The 14,942-nt window shown below is 40.3% G+C and overlaps 1 protein-coding gene across 1 annotated transcript; it reads left to right on the top strand.

The window, feature by feature from the left end:
• The first annotated feature begins 588 nt into the window (after positions 1–588).
• Positions 589–14,942, top strand: ankdd1a (ankyrin repeat and death domain containing 1A). The gene is made up of 15 exons (XM_034867854.1): positions 589–788; positions 2,199–2,302; positions 2,492–2,590; positions 3,788–3,886; positions 4,072–4,176; positions 4,402–4,500; positions 5,993–6,091; positions 7,546–7,644; positions 7,751–7,849; positions 9,419–9,517; positions 10,532–10,630; positions 10,960–11,055; positions 12,704–12,905; positions 13,307–13,438; positions 14,635–14,942. Exons 1-15 carry the CDS (start codon positions 755–757, stop codon positions 14,694–14,696), a joined length of 1,527 nt encoding a protein of 508 aa, XP_034723745.1. The 5' UTR covers positions 589–754; the 3' UTR covers positions 14,697–14,942.

Below are 14,942 nucleotides of genomic sequence, written 5' to 3'. Positions count from 1 at the left end.
TGTTTACGTTTTGTGTCTTTAATACATCACCGCAAATGTGTTTTTTAAACATTGTTACATGTGTTCTAATTTACTTTGTATTATTCTCTATTATTGGTTCCTTTTTAGAAAGATGTGTTTTCAAACCTTGCTGAAACCTACCAACTTGATTGTAGTCTCGCCACTTAAAATAGGATTTACAGTACTTAATGCTGAAACAATATTATATTAGTTAATCAACGGAAAATGTATAATTTTGAAAATTAATTAATTCTTTCTTTAAAAACTAAGTTTTCAAGCAAAAATGGCAACATTTGCTAGTGTTAGCTTTTAAATGTAAGGATTTTCTGCATTTCTGTTTTATGTCATTTTAAATTGATTACCTTTGGATATTGGACAAAATAAGTAACTTGGAGACATAAACCTGGGCGTTTCAAAACCATGAGGGGCATTTTATAGCCAAGCAATTTTTGAAAAGTAATTGATAATGTAAAAGATACTTGCAATTAGCCCTATCCGGAAGTAGCAAAGTTACTAAAAAAAGTATGTTTCAACTTTAAAATAAATAAATATTTGTTTTATTCTGAAGGTCATGAACGGAAGTCGTTGTTTTCACAGTTTTAGTCTGCGTAGCTTAACCATGAGTTTAACAGAAATAACTGCTTGGCACAACGTCCAGCCTCTTTTTATTAACCGAAAAAAAAAATATGCGATATCACTAACATGAAAGGGGGGAGAAAGTGGAGGAGAGAAAGCCTTTAAAACCCAAACAAAGATGGAGGATGACCTCGCGTCGGAGGATGATATCTGTAAGTAGGAACCAGCATTGATTTTCACTCAGCCTAAGGGGAGCGACCGACCGGTCATCTGTATTGCAGCGGCAGCAGGATGTCCGTTGACCAGACAGGGATATATGTTAGACTTCTTCAACTTAATAGTATGGAAGCTGCATTCCAAAAGTGTTTTACACGATAGGAAGGTAGACTGTAACGTTACTAACTGTAGAATACGACGTTATAACTACAGTATTCATTCGTCGGTGATACATCACAGGGCGATTTTCGACCTCATAACCATTTGACTATTAGCGTATTGTAATGTTTTTTTTTTTTTTTTAATATATAAGGTTATTATTTTATCCTATTTACAGGACAGCTAGGCGAGAAAGGGGAATTCATGCAGGAAATCGTCACATGTCGGCCTCGAACCGTGAACCTCTGCATCGAGGCACAAACCTCTCAGTATATGTGTGCCCGCTCTACCCGCCGTTACAACCCGGCCACCTGTATTGTAGTATTGATGTAAATATCCTTTACCATGTCTTTAGACATGCTAGGTTTACGCATGTCTAAAGACATGGTAAAGGATATTGGGCAGTCGCCCAGTGGACATGTTTTCTAGTGTTAAAGACTCATTATCAAGAGCATGTAATTAAGAGCATATATGTCCAGCATGCAGTGGCTCACACCTGTATTAAAAGCCACTGCTTGTACTCATCTGCCATGTGCAATGTGATGCTCAGTGCTTCTTTTTTTGTGCTACACAGTTTTTAGTTATATTTAACTAGGGTTGCACGATGTTGACAAAATGTGATATATGGATAAGGAATATTCCGATATCGATATTTTTAAAATTCCAAAAGTAGTGGATAGTATCATGCACTCATGATTCGTTCCATTTTGTTGTCTCTATCTATTTCTTTGTACACACTGTCACTCTGCCACCCAGTAAAAAAATATTGCATACTAATTCGGACATTTTCTATATAATATTGCACAATGTGATCTTGCAAAAGTAATATTAACAATATATCATAAATGCACCCCCCTCCCCTTGTTTGAAAACCGTTTACATGACATCGTTTCAAATGCCACCACCCTAGCCATCTCACAAGCCCTCTCCTGGATAGATGGCACACCTTCATTCTTCCATCCTCTTAAAAAAATCTGTCAGGCGACCATTAAACTAGTCTGGACCCAGGTTCTTATGTGCTTATCCATCTCACTGACGAAAGACCCATCTCCTAGATGAATTCATCTAAGGCTGAATGGAACCTGGGTCCTTACAATCAGGCAGGGGTTATGACGTAAACCCCGGTCCAAAATTCCTGGACCTTATCACAGGACCATAGGACATAAAGTAATAAGCCGTCCTCTGTCCTACATGATTCTCAGTGCTTCTCAACACTCTTTGATATCCCTCGTTGTCATTCCCGACAGTGCTGTGGTCGGAAAAGGAGTTCCACGACGCTGCAAAGAGGAACGACCCTGAGAAAATGCAGGAACTGATCAAGAAAGGTGTGGACGTCCAGGCCAAAAACAAAGTATGTCTGCTATAGGACCAACAGGAAATAGTACACTTTTGTAAGCCTTAAACCAGTCATTGCTTTCAAATTCTATAGGTTCTCTTTACGGCAGCCTTTTTGATTTCCACAGGAAGAAAAGCAGTGGTGAATGTCTGCTTTGTAAATGGCCACCTATAAACTGAGTTGTTGTTTCCTGTCTCTGCACAGATAGACCGCAAAGCCCTGCACTGGGCGGCAGGAGCTGGGAACGAACAGGCTCTACGCCTCCTACTGGGCCATGACCCGGACGTTGATGAGAGGGACACTGTATGTATGCATGTTATTTGTGAGATCCCAGTGACGATTTACAACTAAATTCAATCATTCCCTAACATTAAAATTGTAGTGATTCAACCATTAGCTTGGTCATGAAAGCCTTTAAAATTGCTGGCTCCTTTTCATCTTTCATATATCCAAATAACTTCTAAAATAATTAATCTTAAGCATTGTTTTTGTTAGGATTTTTTTCTATCCGAACATGTTTTTTAGTATTTTTAGACGTTCTTTTCTTTGAAGCCTCACAAGAATTCGTCGGCTGTATGGGTGGAGTTAGAAACTCCTTCAGCGTAATGTCCCTGTTGTGTTTTTGTTCAAAGGACTTTAAGTTTCATATCTTAAGTTTGTATTTTTATTTTTTTTTGTGTTTTTTACATTGTATTTATCAGAACCTCAATATATTTTGATGTTCCTTGGTTCTGTTGTGACAGTTAAACAAATTATTATCATATTATTCTAGTGAGAACTCATACATAATTACAAATAACTAATGTTAGGGAAAACTGTTTATGTTTTGTAATACGTTTCTGGATTCAAAAAAATATATACTGTATATCGGCCAATATGTTGGCATATCTGATTTAAATAATCAAATATTTGTATCGGTCGGTCGGGCTCTAGTTTGCCCCCCGCAAAAGTAAATGCCACATACAATTTTTAATGAAGTTAATAGTTCACACAATACAGTAACGTGAGCCATTTAAATTAGCTGGATAAATGGTTAAACCTCATTTGCTCTAACCAGTGTATCCCTGTTCGTAGTTTGTCCACAACAATCCCACCAAAATGCCAACAAATGCCATTTTCAGCCTGTAGCTAGCTAGCTCAAAGGTTGTTGTTGGTTCTCGAAACCAACAACAACGGACACAGGATCCAGCGCGATTATCCGGTTAATGAACCATCGTGGATCCAGACTACTGTACTCCTGCCTGCTTCCCCAAACTGGGGGCGAGCCGCTTGCCATCTACTGCAGCCAATACACTGACTCTGGAAGTACCTCATGCAACCACACTTCAAAATATGCGAAGTATCCCTTTAACCCGGTTAGGAACCTTTCTAACATTAAAAAACCAATCACCCAACCAGTAAGACAGAGACAGACCAGGGCTAGAAGGGCGTATTCTACTTGATGTACTTTTATTATCAGAGCTTCACTGTCATATAACAGTTCTAAATGTTTGTCCACAGTTTGGCATGAATGCTCTGCTTCTGGCATCGTGGTTTGGTCACCTAAAGGTCCTGCAGATCCTGGTGTCATGTGGAGCGAAGCTCAACTGTGAGAACAAAGTAAGAGCTGCTTCTGGTAATCGTGATGTGTACATATACATACATCAACCAATGTGTCCCTGAGCAAGACACTTAACCCCTAGTTGCTCCAGAGGCATGCCACATGACATATATATAACAATTGTCGCTTTGGATAAATAGTGTGTGCGTGCGTGTGCTTGTGTGTGTGTGTGTGTGTGTGTTAGGATGGTCTGACTATACTGCACTGTGCGGCCCAGCGAGGCCACATCAGAGTGCTGGAGTTCATCATGGAGGACCTGGAAGACATCTGTCTCGACAGAGTTGACAAGGTAACTCCTTGCTTGACACGATTTTCAGGTTACAGATACATGTACACATTGTTTGAAGAGAACTGTCTTTTTGTAGAAGATATGAGTCTAAATCTACCTTTTCCTTCCATATCTTTACTATAACAAACCTTTAGCTGTGTGTTGTCAGAATAATGGCAATAGGCCAATAAATGAAGGTGAATGGAACAGTGTAAGTGTGTAAACTGCTGATGTCTCTCGGAGCAGTTAGGTAAGACAGCACTTCACCTGGCTGCTGAACATGGACAGTTTGAAGTGGTGGAGTTTCTGATTGGAATGGGCTGCACACATGCTTTAAAGGACAAGGTAGGGACACACACACACACACACACATCAAATCAGTAATTGTACTCAAGCAAACAGGCATCACACAAGGCTGTTATGCAAAAAACATATTCAAATTATTAAGTTATTTTCAAATACTGCACAGCGCGAATTTAAGACTTCGCCATTTAATAGAGCTCCACAGTGACTGCCCATGGCTCCGGTCCTTCATTCAATTGTTCCATTGACGTTTCATTAAATGTTTATATAAAGAGTGCTAAGCCTGGATCCGAGCCAACCATCTACGATATGAATTGGGACCATAAGACATTTGATTTGGCGCAAAATAACATTTTAAAAACTGAGGAAAGGCAAATGTATAAGGCCGTGTAGAGAAACTATCATAGACTTCAATGGTTGCCGCTCAGTTTCAAAGGGGGGCGGTAAACATTTCCATACAGAGAGCTCTAACAAATAGGCACGCCGCTATTACGCCTAGGATTGTGGGTAGGGTATTGCTTCTCCATAACGTCACAAATAAAACATGTTTTTTAAATTTCATACAGACGCCTAGCTTCTACAGGGACATCAATCTCACAGCTTGTGGTCAGTCTACCTCGGATTGTTCACACATTATGGCTGATAGTAATAATAATAATAAATATCGTTATGGAAAAAAATTAATGGGATTTTTACTTCCAAAGCCACACTGTTGAGCTCTATTTGTTAGGCTGCCACCACCACACCTTGGCCAGGCTAGCATGAGTTGAAATGCATCCATCATTCTGGAGTTAACAAGCCGTCTTTAAACAAGCAAAGAGCATTAAGCAGGATGTGTTGTGTAAACTGGGCAGGGATACAGGCCAGCAAAACTCTCCTGATACGGTTCCTTCCTACAATCGGCTCAAAGTAAATACACTGTGACTTCTTTTCAGTAGACAGCCGGCGCATGCATGGATATTTTATTATATATATGTTGGTCAGTTTGTCCCATTTGCAGTTCTAAAATTGATATGAACAACCAGAGAAATGTCTCTTTTTAGATAAAACACATGTTGACAAAGTGTCCTTTTGGGGACATCATCTGAAATTGAGAAAAATTAGAAGTTTTTTGGCATATGTTTAAAATTCCAATAATATTGTATCGTGGCATTAGTATCTTGATTATATCGTATCTCTCTTTCAACATCTAAGAGACGTACGTGGAGCTCCAAAGTGTTCAATATAAAGAAAAAAAATAGGCAAAATGTTTTCTATAATGTCACTTTTTAATGTGACATTAGCAAAAGTGACATTAAAGAAATTCCAACATGACAAACAATAAATGTGACATTGAAAAAAGATGAGAAAAGACTTTTGTAAAAGGTCGTTCTTTGAAAAACATTATTTATAAATTGGTTCAGACCTCTGGTTTAGAACTTAAAAGCAGGAAGTTGTTGACTGCCTCTGTTGTTTTGGTGGATGTGCTGTATGTGGAGGAAGTGGTCTCAGAATGGGTTTATAGTTGTAACATGTTGTCATGTCTGGACTACAGGAAGACAACACAGCCTTGCATCTAGCAGCCAAGTGTGGGCACATGGAGGTCCTGCAGAAGATGGTGGAGACTGGAGTGGACGTGGATGAGAGGAACATAGTGAGTGGACTGGGCTGCATGCTCCCAAACACAATTTGTCTCACTTAGTTAGAGGGACTGTGGTGCATAATTGGCTGCTTGTCTGTGTAGAAATAAAGATCTTTGGTTATGGAGCACTTTTCAAACTCCACCCACAAAGTGCTTCACAGAACATTCAGATGGCCCATTAACAGAGGCTCAGTTCATGACGCAGCAGCCGTGGATTCAATTCCAACCTGGGCCCCAGGTTGGAATTGCCATAGCTGTATCCTTTCTAACCACAACCGTGATACCTGGTTGGTTGATTTCCTGGTTCTCTATTGCATCCATAGACAGTATACGAAATGGACACCGTTGTTTCTAATGGAGACCAGTGAAGGATATTAGAAGCACTTTTCTGCCGATAGTTGAGCGGTACTGCGCAGCCTCCAACTGAGCTTGACGACGTAGATGTGACGTGAGCAACCTGTCTGAAGGTTGTAAGTCTTCTGGTAGCTGTGCAAGAGAAATCTCAATCATTCACAATCAGCAGAGATGGAGAGCAGGTACATGCAAATAGATAGGCACAGGCTAATTACTGCTAACTAAAATGCTAGTTAACATAAGTAATTAAACCTGAACAGCTAAAGGAAGTCAAAACTGTCCGCGAGCTTGTCCCAAACTGTTCGGTAATTCTTCTACTATGCAACAGCAAGTTGCTTGGTTATGACACAATCGTTAGCCTATTTTTACAAAAACGTCTGCTACGGAGCCATACCGTGAGCTACAAGGTAATGGAGCGTTTTATACATTGTTGTATTTCCTTGTAAATAAACAACTGACAAATAAAGTCTTTAAACAGTTCAGATGTAAAGTTATTCACTGTCAAAGTGGCGCCAAAATGAATGGCAGTCAATGGGATGCTAACTGTGGGTGAGTGCTAGGTATCATCAAAATGGCGCCATCCACGCTGGCTTACCCCCTTTGTTTTGTGTCATTGGGTACGTCCCATAAGACTTAAATTGCCTCTTCTAAGCCTCCACTTGCCTCTCTTCCTGACGTCTTAGTTGCTCCCACCGAGGAGGCCCGGGAGAGACGCAATGAAATCATCGGAGCAAATGTGTTTTAGAGGATTGAGACGTCCTTTCTTCTGTAGCGTCAAATGAATTCGTTAGCTGTGTGCAGTGATCACTCCTTGATGCTCGGCCTTCAGAACAGAAATAAGAGCTTTGAGACGGCCTTTGCTGAGGACCAAGGAGTCGAGGAGCCATAAAATAAGATGAGATTCAGCCCTTGTAAATTTACCTTCTGTTCTGCCCGTTGAATGGTCAACATAAGCTCTTGTAAGATGACACTCTTATTTCGGATAGCTTTTAATGAGCAGTTGTCATTACATTTGACATTCTATAAACTGATTACAAAATGTTCTAATTCTACATAACATCTGGCTTCAACGTGGAGTGTTGTGGACTGAAATGTGCCTGTCGTGTTTTTAGGAGGGTCTCACAGCGTTACACCTGGCAGCTGATGGAGGTCACTATGAGTGTGTCAAACTGCTGCTGGAGTCCGGCTGTAATGCCAATGCATTAACTAATGTACGCTTTCGTCACTCTGTGTCATATATCATTTGCAAGAAACACTGAATATTACAGAAATGTTTTTTAATCCTGATTTTAAATCCTTGTTTTTGTCTGTGTGCAGAAGAATAGGACGGCTCTCCATTATGTAGCTGAGCATGGCTTTGACAGAGAGGCCAGTTTGCTGCTGGAGGCGGGAATCAACAGAGATGCTGTAGACAATGTAAGTCAACACCCACGTGTCTTATACCTTGTTTTGTGTCATGTAGTAGATTTAGTTTTTTTTAAAGAGCATCGCCACACTGAATATTTTCCACACATTTTCACACTGGCTTTCTCTTTTTGGGTTGAGAAGTGCCAGTTTCATTCTACATCTGTAATGTAGTAAATGGTAAGCGGCTGCATTTATATCGATGTTACTCAAACTATTTCAAACAAAGGAGCACCTACCCCCCAAAATAACCCCCAAACTGGCATAATACCCCCCAAAACAGCACTGCTTTATATTACACAGTATATTACAATTTGCTGACTCACTGACTCATTGCAATCTGAATGAGGAAAAATGGTGCTGCTTACGCTGAGACATAAAAAAACAGCCCATTAAAATATGAATTTTTGAGTTTATTTTACATTAGATTTTACCAAATCTATGCGGCAGACCACTATTCCATCCAAAGCACTTTACATTTTGCTTCTTAGTCACCCATGTACGCAGTGAGCTGCCATGCAATGTTCTGGCCTGACCAGCGGTATCAATCGTCTTGCCCATTGGCACTTTGCCATGTAGCTGTGAAGAGCTGGGGATGGAACGGCCAACCCTAGAGCTGCATAGCAGAACATTATAAAGCGCTTCACTGCACAGTGTGGGGACAGAGCACAAAGCAAACACCACTTTACTTCCCTCCAGTGGCAGTATTATTATGATAACAACATGCAAATCATACAACCCAGACAAGAAAAGATGACAGTAACTAGAATATTTAAGACCATTTGACAAAATTGAAACAAAATAGACAATAAAACATAAACCAAATACTGTATGTATAAATGACAACATCATAAGCCAATAATACACGTCTCTCCCCAGCATACTAGGAGCCCTCCAGAAAGCCTAGGTACTTTCCCCATTTTCTAGTATAGATAGCCAGCCGGCAAACCGTTAACATGACATCTTTTCAAACCCTGCCACCCTAGCCATCTCACAAGCCCCCTCCTGGATAGACGGCACCCCTTCATTCATCCATCCTCTTAAAAGAATCTGTCAGGCGATCATTAAACTAGTCTGGACCCAGCTTCTTATGTGCTTATCCATCTCGCTTAGGATAGACCCATCTCCTAGAATAAATCATCTTGGGCTGAATGGAACCTGGGTCCTGAGTCATGTTTTATTATGTCATGTCCTCATCGTCGTGTTCCACTTTTTGGGATTTTGGATTGATCTTTTGTTCATGTGGCTTTTCTCTAGTTTCATGTCTTGTTCTGCACCCACGTAAGACTAGATTTGTTGGTTTAATAAATTGTACACCTGAACCTGCTCTTCCTGGTGTCTTACATTTTGGGTCCAGTACTCTTGTTCCTGCCTAAGCACTTGGCCAGCCTGACAGTATCTTTAATTCTGGCATAACTGCATTAAATAATAATAAGTATTATCTTTGAAACTACATAGCCCAGATAAATGTTCGCAGAGGAAAACATGTTAATAGGCAATACATTTTGCTATGTATGATTTGCCATTCCACCAAAAAACAAATGTTCTTATTAAAGACTTCTTCCTTTGTGTTTGAAACAGCAACATAACACAGCGCTGCACTTAGCAGTGTTCAACAACCACCCTGAGGTTTTACGGCTGCTTATAGACGCTGACTGTGACCTGGACATGACCGACAGTGTGAGTACAGACCTCCACAGCTGTACTTGGACACATAAGAGCAGCATGATCTCAGCAAAATGTGCAATAACATTATTGAATATCCCGATATGGCTTGCGATACTAAAACATATATTAAAGTGCACTTAGTTCTGCATTTCTGCTGCTTTCAGTATTCTGCTGAATTTCAAGTTGCTTGTTGCATTGGAAACACATGAAAGAAAATAATTTCCGACATTCCTTTATTAAACAAATTCAACATTGAATAATTCAACATAAAATAATTGACAGCAACATTTCCAGGGTCAAAATGTAAGGCCTTTAAAAGTCTTAAATCTCTGACATTTTAATTTGAAACGTCTTAATTTTCCTACATCCATGCAACGCTACCTCTGCTCATTAAAATGTTTTTTCTTATGCTGCATTCAAGGCAGCTTGTAACCTGTGTTTTCACAACCTTCTACCCGTGAAAGTGTCCTGGAACAGCAGTCAAACCCTTAACTTACTGCCCGTGAACTTGTACCGGTTACAGTTTTGACGTCAAACACATGTAAACAACAATGGCGACCCCTGTTGATGCTGTACAGACACTGGTGATTAACAGCGATAAATAGAAAAAAATCGACTGTCGACTCTGTAGACACTCTCATAGTGTCTCTATGTCTATTTGAAACCGTGCTGCTGCCACTTGCCAGGACACTCTTGTAAAAGAGATTTTTAATCTCAAGGAGTTTTTTTTTATCCTGGTTATATAAAGGTTTGAATGCATGAATAATATTCGGAGTGTCTTTTGTGAAATGTCGCAGCCTTTTGCAATGTGAATATCACAATGAAAAAAAGAAGAAGAAAAAAAAATAATATATATACTGTATATATGTATATGTAAGGGCCCACCCAAGAAACATAAAAGCAGCTTGCTCTGCAGAACCTCTGTGTGTCCACGTTGATTTTAATAAATATAAGAATGCACAATGACATGGGGATGGTTCTCAGAAGAAATGAGACAAGATCACATTTGTGCTATGTGGCTGACAGAGACAACAGACTGCGTTGCACCTGGCAGCAGAGCACGGCTGGCAGGACCTGGCTGAGATGATGCTGATCTCTGGAGTTAACCTCAATCTAACCGACAAGGTAGCACACACAGCACACACCTTCACCCTTCACAATAAGCCCTGATGATTTTCCAACACATACTATGTATTTTTGTCGCATAAACTTTAGTTCCGTTTCACAACGTTAAATACTTGTTTAAAACGGCGGCCCTTACATTCAATAGAGCGGTCAGGTGATTCAAATGCCACTGCTTTCACCTGTTGCAGTCACATGTTAAAACACCTGAGGTGCAGCAGTAAGTACAACGGTCATATATGCGGTTTTCGAATGAATCTGTGTCATCTAACTTACTAATGTACTTCCTATCCACTGTGTTTTCCTGACTTTGTGATATATGATGTACACAGCAGGGGAAACGGTGTCTGGAGGTGGCCGCCAGAGGAAATCATGTCATCCTGGTTGACATGATCATCAAAGCTGACCGCTTTTATAAATGGGAGAAGGTGAGTTTATCGTCATGGCATTAGGAACCACTTTATTAAATAGAATAACACATTCAACATTCTCTTCTAATCTAATGTGGGGCACTGCTCTAAGGTGTTGCTTTTGATGTGTAATTGACATTGTCAGTAATCAGTCAGAGTTGTGTTGAAAAAATCACGGGAGATAGTTTAAAATAGTAATAAATCTAAATGGAAATGTGCAGCATGCTCTTCAATTTGGGGCTGAACACAAAACAAACTGGTCTTCTGAGCCAGATTCAGTTCAGATCCTTTTCTTGCAGTTTTGTGCATCTTAGTGCCAGAGCAGTTTTTTTTCTAAATTAACTCTATGAGGTTTGTTACCTACACATACTGTAGTGTTAGCTGTAGATTAGGATGGATGTGTGAGATTAAAGTTTGTTGGCCTCAGGGGGATCTGGTAGGTGGAGGACTGCTAAGATCTTGGGGAAATTACCAGGTTTTTGTGGTGAAATTAACTTTAAATTGTCTTACTACTTTAAAGTACTCCACAGAACTTAAGAAAACTCATATTCAAAGCTGGTTCACCTGGTTCTCTCTCGTTATTCCTCCAAAACAATGGTGAAAAACAGCAGGAGCATATGGTAGGAGTCGTGTTTTCATTAAAACTAAATTATGACTGGTGTGTTAACTGCATGCTAAATTAATCAGAGCACACAAGGCCTAATTGCCTCCAGAGTTACCATTTCACCTGCTGCTGACAAGCCTTTAAAAGGCAAATTGTTTAATGGCGTATCACACAGTCAGTCCACATAAAACACACCGGGGGTTTATTCACTTCCAGCAAACCTCACGGAGAACAATGAGGGCCAAACAGCATCAACGATCCATTTCAACAAAATATTCTTCTCTTTTAACTGAATTTTTCTGTGTAACTCAGCTAAAAACATGGGATCAGCAGCACGTTACCATGTCGATTAGACAACGTGATCTTCCACTGAAATGACCAGTTTAGATAGTATGCATCTGTCAATTCAATTCCAATCTATTTATAGTATCAACTCATAACAGAAGTGATCTCAAGACACTTTACAGAGAGTAGGTCTTGACCACAGTCTATAATTTACAAAGCCCCAACAATTCTAGTATTTCCCCCAAGAGCAAGCAACTGGTGCGACAGTGGTGAGGAAAAAACTCCCTGTCCTGCTATTTTACAGACATTTGAACTAACCCCCGACAGTTGCCATGTTCATGGACTCACGGCGGTGCGCTGCTGAGAGGGAATAGAGGAAACACTAGAATGCAGATTTAGTGGTATTTGAAACCAACAGGAAACACAGATGGATGAAACTGCCAGTTAGATTAATTTACTAATTAATTAAAGGTGCCTGAAAGCAACTTTAACCCTGGGCATTGATAAATCTATGTGTCCAGCCATAGGATTCTTACGTAACCTTCACTGCTGTGTACCAGGGTTGGTGTGGGTGTGCTACTAACAATGTTACATACCTTGGATTTTATATCAAATAGCAGTACCCCTACCATCTTCAACATCTTCAAGATTATTCAGAATGAGCTTTGCTGGTTGTTATAGTTATTTAATTTACTTCAGATGCATTGCACATTGCCCCACATGTACATGTACACTTTGTTCATTACCTTATATTACATCATAAATCCCTCTGTTCAGGATCAGATGGGCAGCGAGCAGGACTCCTGGGTGGGAAAGCCTCTGAGCTTCAAGCAGGACCACCAGCCAGAGACGCAGCACCTCCGGTCGGTCCTGTGGAGCCTGGCCACCAAGCACCTGTGCCGCGGGGAGTGGAAGATCCTGGCTCAACACTGGGACTTCAGCGATGCACACATACGAGCTATAGAGCAACAGTGGACAGGTGAGCTATGCTGACTTCTTGAAATGGTTTAGAACACAAATTAGGGCCTGCAGCTTGACTATTCCAGAGGCCGGAGATGGAGGACGAAGATGACGGATAAACAACACAAAACCCTCCTGCTTCGCTGAAGTCACCCATGTAGCAAAATTTTCCCTCCACAAAGGTAAAACGTGGACTTCCGTGCTTTGGTGCATACAGGTGTGAAATTAATGGTCCATTCAAATGCGTCTCGGATACACTGTTGCAAGGTAGAGCTAGTGGCCCTTATTGTGGCGTTGTCTTCCTTATTGAAAACAGAGTGTTCAAACCAAAAATCAAATCGTGACCTTAAAATCAAAAGTTGCATCATTACATGTTATATAAATATTGATATGTATTATAATTCTGGATTGAACCTCTAGGTATGAAAAGCTTCAAAGAGCATGGCCACCGAATGCTTTTAATCTGGCTCCATGGAGTGGTAATGGCGGGGGAGAACCCGATCAAAAGCCTCTACGAGGGGCTGGTGGCAATCTCACGGACAGACTTGGCAGGTGAGCCCGTCAAACTGCACTGGTGTTTGTTTGGGGGGGGGGGATGCCAAACGTAATGTGAGGTAACGCAAAAGTTGAGAGAGAAAATATTCCCATCGTGAACCTTCAGGGCTTCAGTGGTGGAATATAACTACATACTTTCACTATAGTACTGTACTTAAGTAAACATTAGAGGTACTTGTACTTGGCTTCATTTAATGCCACTTTCTACTGTTACTGTACCATATTTCAGGGAGAAATATTGTTGTTTTTACTACATTCATATGACGGCAGTTACTTTACTCATTTAGATTCTTGCACACAAAACACATGTAGCTTATAAAATACAATGTTTTATTATAATTCAATTCCATTTCAATTTTATTTATAGTTCAGAATCATAAGAAGATCTATCTCAAGACACTACAGATAGAGAAGGTCTAGACCACCACCACACTATACTTCCAACCATTACTGGAATACAACAATTCCAGTAATTTCCTGTTAAGAGCAAGCATTTAGTGCAACAGTGGCGAAAACCACCTTTTAGGGAGAAACCTCGGACAGACCCAAGCTCTTGGTGGGCAGTGTTCAACGGTGCCAGAGGGGGGTGTGATGAACAGTGGCAATTATAGTAACATTAAAGATACAGGAACTGTGACTTTAACTTGTAGTTGTAGCAGTGCACAGCAAGGCACCGCAGGGTGTAGCAGTGCACTTCAGGGCGTTGCAGGGCATTGCAGGGTGTAGCAGGGCATATAAATTAAACTACCCACCAATAAAACAGCCTACAAGTCCAGCTGAAATGATTAGACCATTAAACACTTAGATAATTGTTACGTTAAAATGTATGATTTTTCTGCATTAAGTACTTCTACTTTTAATACTTTATGTACTGCACTGTATTTTTCTGATGATACTTATATACTTTTACTTACATTTTAAATGCAGGACTTTTACTTGTACCAAAGCATTTTTTACAGTGGGGTATTAGAACTTTAACTTAAGTAAAGGATCTGAATATGTCTTCCACCACCACTATTTTATCACTTGTATATTTGTGCCATCAGCTGTATGATTTGGTCCAACTCCATACATAGACTAGGAATGCCCAGTAGAGCAACATGTAGGTCTTTCTGTGCTGGTTTGAGTCTGTGAGCTGGTGGCTGTAGAGTTCCAGCATCTGGAATGATGTCTCCTTGTTTTAAACCATCCAGAGTGCATCCGGCAGAAGGCAAATGCAGAGACCAGCTCTCCCAAAATGTGCTCTGCAATGTGATCAACACTATGAAAGACTGCAAAGGCAACACAACACATTCAAGGTTTCAGTTCACTTCAGAACTTTATTAACTGGCCAGAACTGAGCCATGGGAAAAAGCTTTGTACTATCCATGACATGACTTGTTTACATATTCACACAGAGAATATATTGTGATTGTTTTGAGTTAAGTTCATGGAGAACTATTTTCCTTTAGGGTCATGGAACATGATGGTTGTCAACCTGTGAAGAACCTGGTGAAAATGT

Source organism: Etheostoma cragini, chromosome 1, assembly GCF_013103735.1.
Source record: "Etheostoma cragini isolate CJK2018 chromosome 1, CSU_Ecrag_1.0, whole genome shotgun sequence".
NCBI classification, from domain to species: Eukaryota; Metazoa; Chordata; class Actinopteri; order Perciformes; family Percidae; genus Etheostoma; species Etheostoma cragini.
This window is presented reverse-complemented; position numbering and strand designations above follow the sequence as displayed.

What these genes read in the sequence shown, in the direction of transcription:
- ankdd1a (XM_034867854.1), top strand. Translation starts at nt 755, where the DNA reads ATGGAGGATGACCTCGCGTCGGAGGATGATATCT. An exon ending in GTCTCGACAGAGTTGACAAG is followed by an intron (nt 4,177 to 4,401) that starts GTAACTCCTTGC and finishes CTCTCGGAGCAG; the next exon opens with TTAGGTAAGACAGCACTTCA. An exon ending in ATGCCAATGCATTAACTAAT is followed by an intron (nt 7,645 to 7,750) that starts GTACGCTTTCGT and finishes GTCTGTGTGCAG; the next exon opens with AAGAATAGGACGGCTCTCCA.